Source organism: Nicotiana tabacum, chromosome 23 (genome assembly GCF_000715075.1).
Source record: "Nicotiana tabacum cultivar K326 chromosome 23, ASM71507v2, whole genome shotgun sequence".
NCBI lineage: Eukaryota > Viridiplantae > Streptophyta > Magnoliopsida > Solanales > Solanaceae > Nicotiana > Nicotiana tabacum.
Window position 1 is genome coordinate 89,152,311 of NC_134102.1, and position 14,681 is coordinate 89,166,991.

The window sequence follows — 14,681 nt, forward strand, 5'->3', positions numbered from 1 at the left end:
GAAAGAAGAATGAGAGGATTCATAGAGATTGTACACTCATATTATTTGAAATCAAATACTACAATTATTGCAATATTTTTCGATCTCGATTATTTTCTTGATGCAAATTTATTGTCTTCAACTAGATTTATTGTTATCGATCAATTTCGTCTAGTGTTTTACTATTATTTTAGGATATTGATCTTTCAATTGTATTTATTATCATTAGCAGAAGGTGTAGAATTTTAACAGAAAAAAATTGAATAAAAAAGAAAAACGAAAAAAGAACAAATAAAAATAAGAACAATTAATTAAAAAATGAATGCAAAAATCTCATGTGGTTGCTCTTCATGGCCTAATTTTTAGTTCTCACACACTACAAAGAAAGTGAAACCAAATTCAACGCCAAATAAAAAATTTGAGGTTTTAAGTAAACACTTGAGGTACTTTAAATAGGAAACAATATAATTCATAAGTTGCAAACGTGGATAGTTTAGAGGAATTTTATACATTAACCATAGGATAAATTGTACGTAACCTACTACAACAAATTAAGTTGAGCCAAAGGTGAATTTTTAGTGTGTCAATGTATATAACTTAAATCTATATAATAATGGATAAGACACGGTGCATTTCCCAAAATGAGACACCTTTTATCGTCATTTGCCCTTCTATTCTTAAATTTCCATCTTAATGAATCAACCTAAGCGCAACATTTAGTAAAAATCAATTACAAATTGCGAAATAACCACATCCTACAATTGTAATCCAAATTACACGGAAACTCGGCAACACCACATGTCATCGAACATGAGTAAAGGGCAATATAGATTAGACAAGTAGTACGGCCAACGACCCCTGCCAATTGTTTGGCCTGGCAAATATCTGCACTCTGACCTCATTCCAAAATTGCACCATCAACTCATCACAAAATAAATATTCCAAAGAAAGAAGTTAGTCGAAAAAGAAGGAAGCTTTTTCTCGTCAGATTTTGACGATGGCTAAAACTATCAACATTTTGAAAATATTTGTACAAATCAATTTCATTTGCACAAGAAACAAACATCCCCATGCTGGGAAATCATTCTTTTCCTGTACTGTAGATATTAGACTGTCAGGAAAAATTTCAGATCACTAGTTTATCAAGTGAAGAGCTTGAAGCCACCGCTGAGAGACATACAAGTATAAGAAGGCAACCTATACAATGATAGGGAGAGATGTATCTATGAAAATTTTCAACCAAAAAGACATTTTTCTTTAGAATCCACACTTCCATATCTACAGCAAGACATAGAAAAACTGCTCATAACAAACTTCAGCACAACCACCTTAACTGCCTGGAGCTGAGTCTGATAAACCGGATGACGAAGCAACTGTAACAGTTTCACCTACCACCGTTTTCAATTTCTGAGATGAACTATCGCCCGAGAACCCAGAGTCCGACACGTCACCAATGTCAAGAGTGTCTGGAAGCTTTTCAGAAAAATCACCCGAGTAGAGCTTTAAGAAGAGAGAGAACAATTTCCATCAGATCCATTAAGTTAAAGCACCTGAAATCAATTCTATATTGGCACTATGAAATATTTAATAGATGGAAATTAAAGGGGCACAACCTTGAAAAATGGCACCTTTTCCTACCACACTGCCTAGGCATGCACAATATATTAGTTCCTGTTTCAGAATAGCTTTACAGAAGTAACAGCTGGCCTTGTAACTCAAGTATCATTATTTTCCCTCAGCTGCAGTTCTACACTACGGATAGGAAAGATATGCTCCCCCCCCCCCCCCCGGTGTGTGTTTAAAAGATGTGTCAAAGATACAGCTAAAAGAGCACATACATCCCTAAATATGGAAACTCCCTCATTATGCCTTCCGTATGTTATGCATTTCACGTGCTTGTCTCTTTTCCGACCAAAGAGGGGGGAAAGAGAAAAATAAGAGAGAGAGAGAGAGAGATGAAGCAGGAGCCCTGGGAGAAATTGTAAAGGAGAGCAACATGTAGAGACTCCCAAGTCCCTACTAGTATCTAAGAGATTAAGACAATAAACCCGCCAGATAAGCTAAAAATAAATTATAAAAATATATATACTCTTTGGTCAGTAATAGGTCAAAAGGAATCCAGAAGAAGGAAAGTGTAAATTAGGAAGATTTAATGTACCAAAGAACTATTTGCCCTCTTTCCCCAAAAGACAACTTAATTATTGTTAGTAGCAATTTCTTACCATATGTAGATCATTAAGCTTATTTGATGAAGCAAAACAACATATAAAGGAAGAGAGTTGGAGGAACATTATTTGTGAAATAACATAGTTATTTTCAACAACACAAAGCTTTTGCAAGTCCTTTGTTGGAAGAGACAAGTAAAAGCTTCTCCTAGTCTTTAAAATTATGTTTCACTTTTTAAAGGCTACCCAATCTTCATCCAGAATATTGTTAATAATTTATTGGCAAGACATGATAATAGCATGAAGAACTGAGTGCATAGTGGATGTGGTGAAGGTATGCATTCATAATGAAACTACACCAGAACGAGAACAAACTTTTAATGCCATGAAAAATACAATCTACTTATATCAGATTTAAAACACAGAAAATTCACCTCAAGCTGATTCAGCATGTCAACAGCAGCATCAAGGTCACATTTGTTTGCTAAATAGACCTCAGAAAGTGATTCATCCGACATGCCAGGAAAAGTCATCTGAAGATAAGCCAAATCCATGTCGGATTCCTCGTCCAGAACTTGTTTACCCACAGCTCCTGCAGGACTATGTGATGGTGAGCCATAAGCTGAATAGTCCTTCAGTTTATATTGATCAGCAGTTTGGTGAGTCTGCTGTTGACTTCGACCAGCTGTTACACCAGGTGCCAACCAAACAGCCTCACTTCCACTCTTGAACTCTTTTGGAGAAAATCTAGCTTCTTTGTTTCCATCAGGTGCCCCTCTTCTCGAAATAGGCACATACGATTCTGCATACGGATTCAAAGTTGATGTTCCTGTCTTCATTGGTGCAGCGCATACAGAGCTCACTGTTGAAAAAAAGGTAAGAAGGATAAGCAACCACAGTAAGAGCATCTACAACGGATAACCCAAACATATTGTGCAAAACTAAATATTACTTTAACTTCTTTTTACATATGGATATCAGCTGGATTAAGACTGCAGGAGGCTATTATTCTGTTTAGGAAGAAGTTATTTTACTCATTAAGGTATCTAAAATTAACCACAAGAATAAAGTAATACAAAAAAATGGTAGTAATCCTCAGCATAGCTGAAATGAAATTCAGTAGAAATGTGAATTTGGCACCGCAGATTAACTAAGACATCAATAATGTTTTAATCTATCAGCAGAGCCAAACTCTGATTCCCCCTTCCTTGGTCCAGATAAATTATTGAACTAGATCAAAGACATATGCAATTAAAAGCAAAACATGTTATCCGCTTCTCTCCCCTCCTCACTATTTCAACACTTTAGTAGAAATATGCCCATTGGTCACTGAAGCATGTCACAAGCCCATAGATTTATGGTTACACTTCACTTGGCATCTCTGCAACACTCTACTTCACAGAAGATCTGTTCAATAAAATGCTTCACAATTTCATGTCATGTTTTATTTCTCAGATAATTGTAGTACTAAACTTATATGCATTTGGTAACTTTTTATTTTTTGAAACTTGTGCACTTCATTTCAAAGAAGCATGTGCTTCAATTCACGCTTTTCGCTTCAAGTCACATGAACCTTGCCGCTTTTTTGCGCTTTCCGCTTTTAAAAACACTGATTTTTCTTCTTTTATCCTAGCTCAAGCCAGAGTTATGAAAGCAAATCTCCAAACTAGCCCTACATCTCCACCAAGTATTCAATGTTCACCTATCAGATCCAAAGATTGAGAAAAAGCCCAAGCAGATAAGAATACGGAAAATTCAAGACAGCAAGATCCAATCTGCAGTAGTTGACTAGATATAATATTTATAAAGGATAGCCTGGACACATTTAGTTGAACCAAATGGGAGAAAATCAAACCAAATAAGAGAAAATCAAATTAAATAAGAGGTTAATAACAAAATCACTTCATTCTATCGCGGGTGGGGTGGGGGGATGGGGGACTTGTTTCTTTGTTTCCAAGAAGTGTAGTCTTATTTAAGAAAGGAAGAAGAAGGAAACTGCACTCTCATGTCTTAATAGACATAGTCCAGGTTACAAAGTAGATGCTTCAAAGAGTTACTACCAGCACTCATATAACTGGTAATGATTATCATGCAACCATGCGAAATTCACTCGGCAATTTATTTGCAAAACTCAAAGAAAACAGAAACATACAACTTATTGATTTGTCTATTTAGAAAAATTTGTAGCCTATCCAAGTTCCTCAAATGCTTTTGTGGAGTTGCTAAACAAACTTAACTGCACTTTCTCTGGACAACAGCACTTAAGAGTATTTCTTTGGGTTTCACTCACCAAAAAAACAAATCAAGCTAATTCAGATGCTAAAAAACCACTTTGAGTAGGGGAAACATAGGGTTCTCTTTTGGGGAGACATTTTTTCTGGTTTAGGTTTCCAACTCCAGGTTTTCTTTTTTCTTGATAAAAAGCAATGCATCTAATTCTGAAAAAGCAGTTACTGACATTCCTCACTGGAAAATTGAACAATAAATGACCAGTGCATCTAATTCAGAAAAAGAACTTACATGTTTCTCACTGATATGCTTAGCCGATAAAAAATGCATCTAATTAGAGAAAAGCACTTACTCTGGAAAAAAAATGGATCAAACAATAAAATACAACACAGAATTAGTCCCTGCATGTAGACACTTTGTTATGTTCAGAAGTTTGCATTTTACCTCTAATATTAATCAACTATTTCACAGAGAAAGAAACTTTGTTTTGTCGAATTGCTCCATATCCCCACCCACCCCCCACCCCCACAAACCCCCAACCCCCACCCCACCCCAAAAAAAGGCACACTATATGTTGCGCCAATCAATAATCAGCAAGTCCACCTCAAAGAGCTCCAAGGGATAGCCATAAGCCAAGAAAGAAAATATTTTTCAAGTGATAGATCAATAAGATATCAGACGGACTGTACCGAATTACTTACGTTTCTATAGACCAAGAAAACCGTTGAAAAAACTAAACTACAATTCCTTAAGTAAATAGGCGACAAGTTAGATGTCAGCCTCTACTGGAAATGTCAACAAACATGAAGATTTTTACATGTGATCCACAGAGTTAAAAAGAAATTTAAACTACCACAACATGAAGAGGTCACACAAGTAGATTCCTTGACCATAGTTGGCATCGACCACCGTCTATTCTTTTCTAAAACATCACCAATACACAACTTCCTCAAAGTTTGCAAAAAAATTAATACGCATAGCTAATGAGAGACCTAAATAAATGCTCCAACTTCAACTAGTACCCATACAAGGCAAAAGCTTGAAGATGTCATACAAGTAGGTTCCTAAACGTCACCAATACACAACTTTCTCCAAGCTCGCCAAAATATTATACTGTATGATGTGCCAAGCTACAAATGGACCTAAAGAGACACTCTAACTTGGACTCGTATTCGTACAAAGCAAAAACTTGAAGTATATAAGAAGATGACGTGGCTTTGAAATAAATAAATAAATTTCTTAAAGCTTGCTCAAAAGACCTTGTACTACATGGAATAGACTCATTAAAACAAATACACGGAATAGATATCACGTACCATCTGCACAAATTAGAGGCAAATCAGCAATAACAACTACTACAAAAAAAATTCGAGAAAAGCTCATGCTGTACGCGTAACTACCTATAGCCAAAAGTCGAGACGCTCTCACTTCGCATAACATTCGCATAAAACAAACAAAAATAGAAGCGAACGAGCCAAAAATCCAACCCTAAACATACAACTTACACTGAAACAACTGCGAGCGGGAAATAGAGAAGAGATACCAGATGATCAGATACAGAAAATCTAAACAAAAAATTCAATAAAGAATAAACATAAATAACAACGATACGAAGATTAAAAAAAACAAAGTGAAAAATCTAAACAGAAATTTTACGTGCGTGTGCGGGCGAGCGAGGGAGCGATCGATCAATCGATCAGTGGTCGCAGGAAAAAAGATAAAAGAGAAAGAAATTCACCTTCGAAATCGAGGAATAGAGATCGATGAGCGGATATTCAAACCCTAATTTCGCCGGGAAAACGAAGATAGAGATCGATCAAAGACTTTAAAGGGAATCTCCTTTCTCTCTGAGAAAATGCGAAAATGGAGAGAGAAAGTGCAATAGGTATTCTGTCGTTCACTATATATATATATATGTATGAAAGAAAATGAGAAGAGGGAAGAAAAGGGAAGAGACCGGTAATTATTTGGTCACTCAGACACTCCCTCAAGTTTAGGAATATTGTAATTTTGACCCTAGGAGTGGCAAACGGGCGGGGCGGGTTGGATATGTTTCGGGTCGAAAACGGGTAATGAAAAAAACGGATAAATTATCCGACCCGACTCATATTTAATACGGATAAAAAATGAGTTAACCGACGGATAATATGGGTAACCATATTATTCATGGTAGAGGTGTCAAAATGGTTAAAAGAAAATAATTATCCACCCATATTATCCATTAAAAAATGGGTTAGATAATGAACTTTTTAAAAACGGGTCGGATATGGATAAGAACCATATTATCCACTTAGAAAATGGTTAACCAAATGGATAACTAATGTGTTTAACTTTTACATTTGTAAAGCCTCAAATTGGAGATTCCTCAAGTTTGGGAGACTAAGAATTCTCCCATAAGTGATCATATTCAAGAAGTCATGAATAATATGGATATCCATAATATCCACCGGATAATCCATTTTTTCTCCGTTTCAAATACGGGTCGGGTCGGATAATTTATCCGTTTTTTGAATTACCTATTTTCGACCCACTCATATCCGACCCGACCCACCCGTTTGCCACCCCTAATTCATGGCTTCATGAATATGATCACTTTTGGGAGAATTCCTAGTCTCCCAAAGTTGAGAAACCACCAATTTGAGGCTTTACAAATATAAAAGTTAAACTCATTAGTTACCCATTGGTTACCCATTGGTTATCCATTTTCTAAACAGATAATATGGTTCTTATCCATATTTGACCCATTTTTAAAAAGTTTATTATCCAACCCATTTTTTAGTGGTTAATATGGGTGTTTAACTATTTTCTTTTAACCATTTGGCCACACACATTTGGCCCTATGAAATTATAATTAATTTACTATTAAAAAATCAAGTTGAAGCCTCGAAAGAGGCCTTTGTAACGACCCGGCCGGTCGTTTTGAGAGTATTAGCCCTGATCCCCTAATTATTTCTCCCTCTATTTTATTTTGTGGTTATGTGACTTACCGGGGCATTTGGTGTCGGGTTCGAAAAAGTTTCGGAGTGGAATGGGACACATAGTTCCTAAATTGGAAGTTTAAGTCGTAGGAGTTGACCGTAGTTTGACTTGTGTGAAGACAACTCCGGAATGGAGTTTTGACAGCTCCAATAACTCCGTATGGTGATTAGAGTCTTAGGAGCGTATCTGGATGTTGATTTGGAGGTCTGTAGGTCATTTTGGCGTTAATTGGCGAAAATTGAAAAGTTGGAAGATTTTTGGAAAGCTTGACCGGGAGTAGACTTTTTGATATCGGGGTCGGATCCCGATTTCGAAAGTTGGAATAGGTCTGTAATGTCAATTATGACTTGTGTGCAAAATTTGGGTTTAATCGGAGTTGTTTTGGTATGAATCAGTGTTGGTTTCGGAATTCGTATGTTCATAAGTTCATTAGACTTGAATCGATGCGCGATTCGTGGTTTTAGCGTTGTTTGATGTGATTTGAAGGCTCAACTAAGTTCGTATGATGTTTTGGGACTTGTTGGTATGTTTGGTGGAGGTCCCGGGGGCCTCGGGTGAGTTTCGAATGGTTAACCGATCAATTTTGGACTTAGAGGCTAGGTGAAGTTTTCTGGTGTATCTGGTTTCCTCTTTCGCGATCGCAAAGAAAGGGACGCGATCACGAAGAGTTGTTGCTGGCAGGTGGTGATTTATTCTTCGCATTCGCGATATTAGGCCCGCGTTCGTGTAGCTTTGAGAGTCTCAGGTCATCGCGGACGCGACAAGGTTCACGCGTTCGCGAAGAGGCGTGGTCAGTTGGGGCATCAGGCTTTAGGCCTACGCGATCGTGTAGTTGTGCACGCGTTCGCGAAGAGTCAGGTCGGGTAAGCATCTCGTTCGCAATAGTGTCTTCGTGTTCGCGTATATTATTTTGGAGGCTGTGATTATTTGTTCTTCGCGATCGCGACGTAGGTTTCGCGATCGCGATGCATAACGTCTGGACAGAAACTTAAATATTTCAAAACGAGGGTTTGAGTTCATTTTCACAATTTGGTTTTGGGAGCTTGGTGGGAGGCAATTCTTGGAGAGATTTTCAAGGGAGTGATTGGGGTGAGTGATTCTTACTTAGTTTTAGTTAAATTTCATATTTATATCTTTTGATTTCATCATTTAATTAGTGATTTGGGTTGAAAATTGGGGAAAAATGGAGGAAAGTCCTTATGTTGAATTTAGGGGATTTGATCGAGATTTTGATTTCGGATTTGTCTAATTCTTGTATAGTTGGACTCGATATCGAATGGGTGTTCGAATTTTATAATTTTGGTGCGGTTCCGAGACATGGGCCCAGGTCAACATTTTGGAGCGATTTTTTAATTTTTAGCTAAGATCATTATTTTATTATATATATTAGTTTCCTATAGTTATATTTATAGTATGAAATTATTTTGGCTAGATTCGAGCCGTTCGGAGTTGGAAAATCGAGGAAAATACATCCCAATTGATTGATTGAGCGTGGTTTGAGGTAAGTAATTTGGCTAACCTTGTGGGGGGAGGGAGAATTCCCCTTAGGATTTAGTATTTGATGATAATTTATGATATGTGAAGGCCGTGTACGCAAGGTGACGAGTGCGTACACGGGCTAAATGTTGAAATTCTGAATTTTGCTACGTAGTTTTCTTTTCATGCCTTAATTGAGTTACTTTAGCACGTTATAGTCATTATGTTTAGTTGTCTTATCTCCTATTTGCAACTTGTATCACATGTTTAGTTGAATTACTTACTTTTCTTGATTTCCGTATTCATTACTTAACTGTGAAAATTATTTACTTGAAATTGCTATCCTTGGAATATCATTTATTCAGTTGCTGTGTTTTGGCATTCGTGTTATTGTTGAGGTGATTGTTTGGTTGTTTTCACGACATTTTTGTCATGAGCTTGTTATTGTTTGTACGAGGTTTCTGCCGTGCGGTTGTTATTATTGCACGAGGTTTCTGTCGTGTCATTGTAATTATTGATACGCATGCGGTGGTATAAGGTTTGGGTGTTGAAATGCACGCAGTGAGATAAGGTGGGATTGATACGCGTGGTTAGTAGGGGAACTACTAGAAGCCATGCAGAGTGATAAGGTGGGCTAAAACGCAGAATGCTATTTCGGGAAAATAATTTTTAAAAACCAAATATAAAGGCTCCCACGGTGATTTGTTTTTACTATTTAGGACTACGAGGCGGTACCTCGGGAGTGCCCCTGTTGATATTCTTTATTTGATGTATTATTTGGTTCTATTTTTCCTTAACATGTAAAATTCTTGTTCTCGTTTCGTGTTGTATTAGCTTTTCTTGATTCCATGTTATTGTTTCTCGTATATTCTTTATTGTTCATTTCCCTGTCATTTTCATTATATCATATTATCTCTGTCTTGTTTCTTATTTTAACCAGTAAGGCCTTGACCTGACCTCGTCACTACTCTACCGAGGTTAGGCTTGGCACTTACTGGGTACCATTATTGTGTACTCACACTACGCTTCTGCACATATTTTTGTGCAAATCCAGGTACATCCTATCAGCCTCGATATTAGTGCATTGTGTTGCTACTTTGGAGACTTCAAGGTACACATGCCCGCGTCCACCGACCTCGGAGTACCCTTCTACCCTGTTTTCCTTATTTCTTTATGTTTTGATAGACAGTGATGTATAGGATTATTCAGCATTGTATCTAGAGCTTGTGACTTATATCTCACTAGGTTTTGGGAAATTGCATGTATTGAGCTTATAGTCTATTGATGAAATTGTTGAAGTTTTGAAATTTTAAGTTTTTATTTGGTGTTTTCACATATTGTTAGGCTTACCTAGTCTTAGAGACTAGGTACCGTCACGACATCCTACGGAGGGAATTTGAGGTCGTGACAAGTTGGTATCAGAGTTCTAAGTTCATAGATGTTATGAGTCACAAAAAGGTTTAGTAAAGTCTCGCGGATCGGTGCAGAGACATCTGTACTTATCTTTGGGAGACTATGGAACTGTTAGGAAAAGCTTCACTTCTTTGATTCCATATCGTGCAAAATCTTTGACTTTGGATTCTAAATTTCTGTCTTTCTATTCTCTCATAGATAGTGAGGACACGTACAACTGGATTAGATGACCAGACATCCGCGCCCCCTACTAGAGCCGCGAGAGGTCGGGGCCGGGGTGGAGGCCGAGGACGTCCACATGGTATAGCCAGAGCACTCGCACGAGCTGCTACGGAGGAGCCACCAGTAGCTCCAATTGGAGGGCAGGCAACCGAGACGCCTTTTACTGCACCAGCTCTCCAAGAGATTCTCGCCCAGTTTCTGAGCATGTTCGGCACTTTAGCTCAGGTAGGGTTGATCCCACTTGCTCCTGCTACATCTCAGGTCGGGGGAGGAGCACAGACTCCCACTGCCCGTACCCCAGAGCCACGGGTCCAGGTTGACCAGGTCCCAGAGGTCATATTAGTGCAACCGGTAGCCCCAGTTCAGCCCGAGGTTAGGGCAACAACTTCTGAGGAGGAAGAGCTCAGGCTCGAGAAGTACAAGAAGTACCACCCTCCTACTTTCGGTGGCTTGGCATCAGAGGATGACCAGGATCTTCTTGAGGAGTGCCCCCTTCGTACTATGGGTATTGCGAAGTCTAGTGGGGTTGCTTTCACTACATTCTAGCTTAGGAGAGTGGCTTATCAGTGGTGGCGAGCATATGAGTTGGGTAGTCCGACCGAGGCAGCTTCACTTACTTGGACTCAGTTCTCAGATATGTTCTTGAGGGAGTATGTTTTCTAGAGTCTCAAGATGTATGGTGCGCAGAGTTTGAGCAGCTGCGCCAGGGTTCTATGACCGTGTCAGAGTATGCGGTTCGGTTCAGTGATTTGGCTAGGCATGCACCAGTCTTGGTTGCTACTGTTAGAGAGCAGGTCAGTCGATTTATCGAGGGGCTCAACCCTAGTATATGATTTAGCATGGCCCGAGAGTTGGAGATGGACATCGCATACCAACAGGTAGTGGGGATTGCTAGGAGATTGTAGGTTGTGTTGACTCGAGAAAGAGAGGAGAGGGAGGCCAAGAGGTCTCAAGATTCAGGCACATGCAGTGGTACTCGTGCCCTAGCTGCAGCTCGTCATGGTAGGGTTTATGTGAGTCGCCATGTTTATTCCGCACTTCCAGCTTCCAGCGGTATTTCGACCACTCCTAGGCCTCAGACTCCCTATTATGCACCGCCATTATCTAGTGCACCTCCTGCACGGGGTGCTTTCAGCGGTCAGTCTAGCCGATTAGGCCCGAGCCAGTCAGCAGCCACGTCCTCCGAGAGCTTGTTTTGAGTGTGGTGACACTCGTCATATGGTGAGGGATTTCCTTAGACTCAGGAAGGGTGCACCTCCACAGACTACTTAGGCTCCGCGTATTCCATCGGGCCCTCAGGCTTCTCAGTCCATGGTCGTCGCACCAGCTGCCACCCCACCTGCACAGCCAGCTAGAGGTGGAGATCGAGCAGTTAGAGGTCGCCCTAGAGGGGGAGGCCAGGCCAGATATTATTCTCTTCCTGCTAGGACGGAGGCAGTTGCATCTAACTCTGTCATCGGAAGTATTGTTCCGGTCTATCATAGAGATGCATCAGTCTTATTTGATCCAGGCTCCACTTATTCCTATGTGTCATCTTATTTTGCTCCGTATTTGGATGTATCCCTTGATTCTTTGAGTTATCCTGTCTATGTGTCTACACATGTGGGAGATTATATTATTGTTGACCGTGTGTATCGGTCGTGTTTGGTTGTTCTTAGTGGTTTTGAGACCAGAGCCAATTTATTGTTGCTTAGTATGGTAGATTTTGATGTTATTTTGGGCATGGACTGGTTGTCACACTATCATACTATTCCTGATTGTCACGCCAAGATGGTGACGTTGGCTATGCCAGGTTTACCGCGGTTAGAGTGGAGAGGTACTTTAGATTATGTTACTAGTAGGGTAATTTCATTTCTAAAGGCTCAACAGATGGTTGAGAAGGGGTGTAATGCATATTTGGTATATGTGAGAGATGTCAGTGTTGATACTCCTACTGTCGAGTCAGTTCCTGTAGTAAGGGATTACCCAGATGTATTCCCGGTGGATCTTCCGGGCATGCCGCCCGACAGAGATATCGACTTTGGTATTGATTTGTTACTGGGCACTCAGCCCATTTCTGTTCCACCCTATCGTATGGCCCCAACAGAGTTGAAAGAGTTAAAGGAACAATTGCAGGAGTTGCTTGATAAGGGCTTCATTCGGCCCAGTGTATCGCCGTGGGGCACTCCAGTCTTATTTGTAAAGAAGAAAGATGGTTCTATGCGTATGTGTATTGATTATTGCCAGTTGAACAAGGTTACAATGAAGAATAGGTATCCATTGCCACGTATTGATGACCTATTTGATCATCTACAGGGTGCCAGAGTATTCTCTAAGATCGACTTGCATTCATGCTATCATCAGTTGAAGATTCAGGAGCCAGATGTCCCGAAGTCTGCCTTCAGGACTTGGTATGGATATTACGAGTTCCTTATGATGTCTTTTGGGCTGACCAATGCCCCAATAACATTCATACACTCGATGAACAGTGTATTTCAGCCTTATCTTGACTCGTTCGTTATTGTATTTATTGACGACATTCTGGTGTACTCCCGGAGTCGGGAGGATCGTGAGTAGCACTTGAGGACTGTGCTTCAGACCTTGAGAGAAAAGAAGTTATATGCAAAATTTTTGAAGTGTGAATTCTGGCTAGATTCAGTGGCATTTTTGGACCATGTAGTGTCGAGTGAAGGGATCAAGGTAGATCTGAAGAAGATTGAAGCAGTGAGAGTTGGCCCAGACCGTCCTTAGCTACGGAGATTCGGAGTTTTCTTAGTTTGGCGGGGTATTACCGTCGATTTGTGAAGAGTTTCTCATCTATTGCAGCACCTATAACCAGATTGACCCAGAATGGTGCTCCGTTCAAGTGGACCGAAGAGTGTGAGGAGAGCTTTCAAAAGCTCAAGACTGCTTTGACTACATTCTAATATTGGTATTGCCCACATGTTCGGGGTCTTATACTGTGTATTGTGATGCGTCTCGGTGTTGATGCATTTTTGGGGGTTCTTGGGATCCGTTCTTGTCGCTTGCGGAGTTTGCCTAGCAACAACAACTACCAGTCAAGCATTCAGATGGCCCCGTACGAGGCTTCGTATGGTAGACGGTGTCGGTATCCGATGCGTTGGTTTGATCAGGGCGAGGCTAGGCTATTGGGTACAAACCTGATTCAGGATGCTTTGGAAAATGTTAAATTGATTCAAGACCGACTTCGTACGACCCAATCCAGACATAAGAGTTATGCGGATCAGAAGGTTCGCGACGTTGCATTCATGGTTAGGGAGCGGGTCTTGCTCCGGGCTTTGCCCATGAAGGGTGTTATGAGGTTCGGAAAGAAGGGCAAGCTGAGCCCTAGGTATATCAGGCCTTTTGAGATTCTTGAGAGGGTTGGAGAGGTGGCATACAAACTTGCACTACCACCTAGTCTAGCTGTAGTTCATCCAGTGTTCCACGTTTCTATGCTCCGGAAGTATCACGACGATCTGTCTCATGTGTTAGACTTCAGCTCAGTCCAGTTGGACAAGTATCTATCTTATGTTGAGGAGCCGGTGGCCATTTTGGACAGGCAGGTTCGAAAGTTGAGGTCGAAGAATATTGCTTCAGTTAAGGTCCAGTGGAGGAGTCATCCAGTCGAGGAGGCGACTTAGGAGACCGAGCATGATATGCATAGCCATTATCCTCATTTTTTCACCACTTCAGGTATTTCTCTATACTCGTTCGAGGACGAATATTTATTTTAAAAGGGGAAGGATGTAACGACCCGGCTGGTCGTTTTGAGAGTATTAGCCTCGATCCCCTAGTTATTGCTCACTCTATTTCATTTTGTGGTTATGTGACTTGTTGGGGTTCTTGATTTCGGGTTCAGAAGATTTTTGGAGTGGAATGGGACACATAGTCCCTAAATTGGAAGTTTAAACCGTAGGAGTTGACCATAGTTTGACTTGTGTGAAGACGACTTCGGAATAGAGTTTTGACCGCTTCAATAGCTATGTATGGTAATTTGAGTCTTAGGAGCGTGTCCGGATGTTAATTTGGAGGTCCGTAGGTCATTTCGGCGTTAATTAGCAAAAGTTGAAAAGTTGGAAAGTTGGAAGATTTTTGGAAAGCTTGACCGGGAATGAACTTTTTGATATCGGGGTAGGATCCCAATTCTGGAAGTTGGAATAGATCCGTAACATTAATTATGACATATGTGCAAAATTTGGGTTTAATCGGAGTTGTTTTGGTACGAATCGACGTTGG

General features: G+C 40.1%; 1 protein-coding gene across 1 annotated transcript; it reads right to left on the minus strand.

Moving 5' to 3' along the window:
- Positions 1 to 1,004: 1,004 nt before the first annotated feature.
- LOC107825945 (polyadenylate-binding protein-interacting protein 6-like) lies at positions 1,005 to 6,256 on the minus strand. The gene is made up of 3 exons (XM_075246621.1): positions 6,112 to 6,256; positions 2,579 to 3,006; positions 1,005 to 1,479 (listed from the first exon to the last, which is right to left on the minus strand). Exons 2-3 carry the CDS (start codon positions 2,981 to 2,983, stop codon positions 1,309 to 1,311), a joined length of 576 nt encoding a protein of 191 aa, XP_075102722.1. The 5' UTR covers positions 2,984 to 3,006; positions 6,112 to 6,256; the 3' UTR covers positions 1,005 to 1,308.
- Between the last annotated feature and the right edge of the window lie 8,425 nt (positions 6,257 to 14,681).

What these genes read in the sequence shown, in the direction of transcription:
- LOC107825945 (XM_075246621.1), bottom strand. Translation starts at nt 2,983, where the DNA reads ATGAAGACAGGAACATCAACTTTGAATCCGTATGCAGAATCGTATGTG. An exon ending in ACATGCTGAATCAGCTTGAG is followed by an intron (nt 1,480 to 2,578) that starts GTGAATTTTCTG and finishes CTCTTCTTAAAG; the next exon opens with CTCTACTCGGGTGATTTTTC.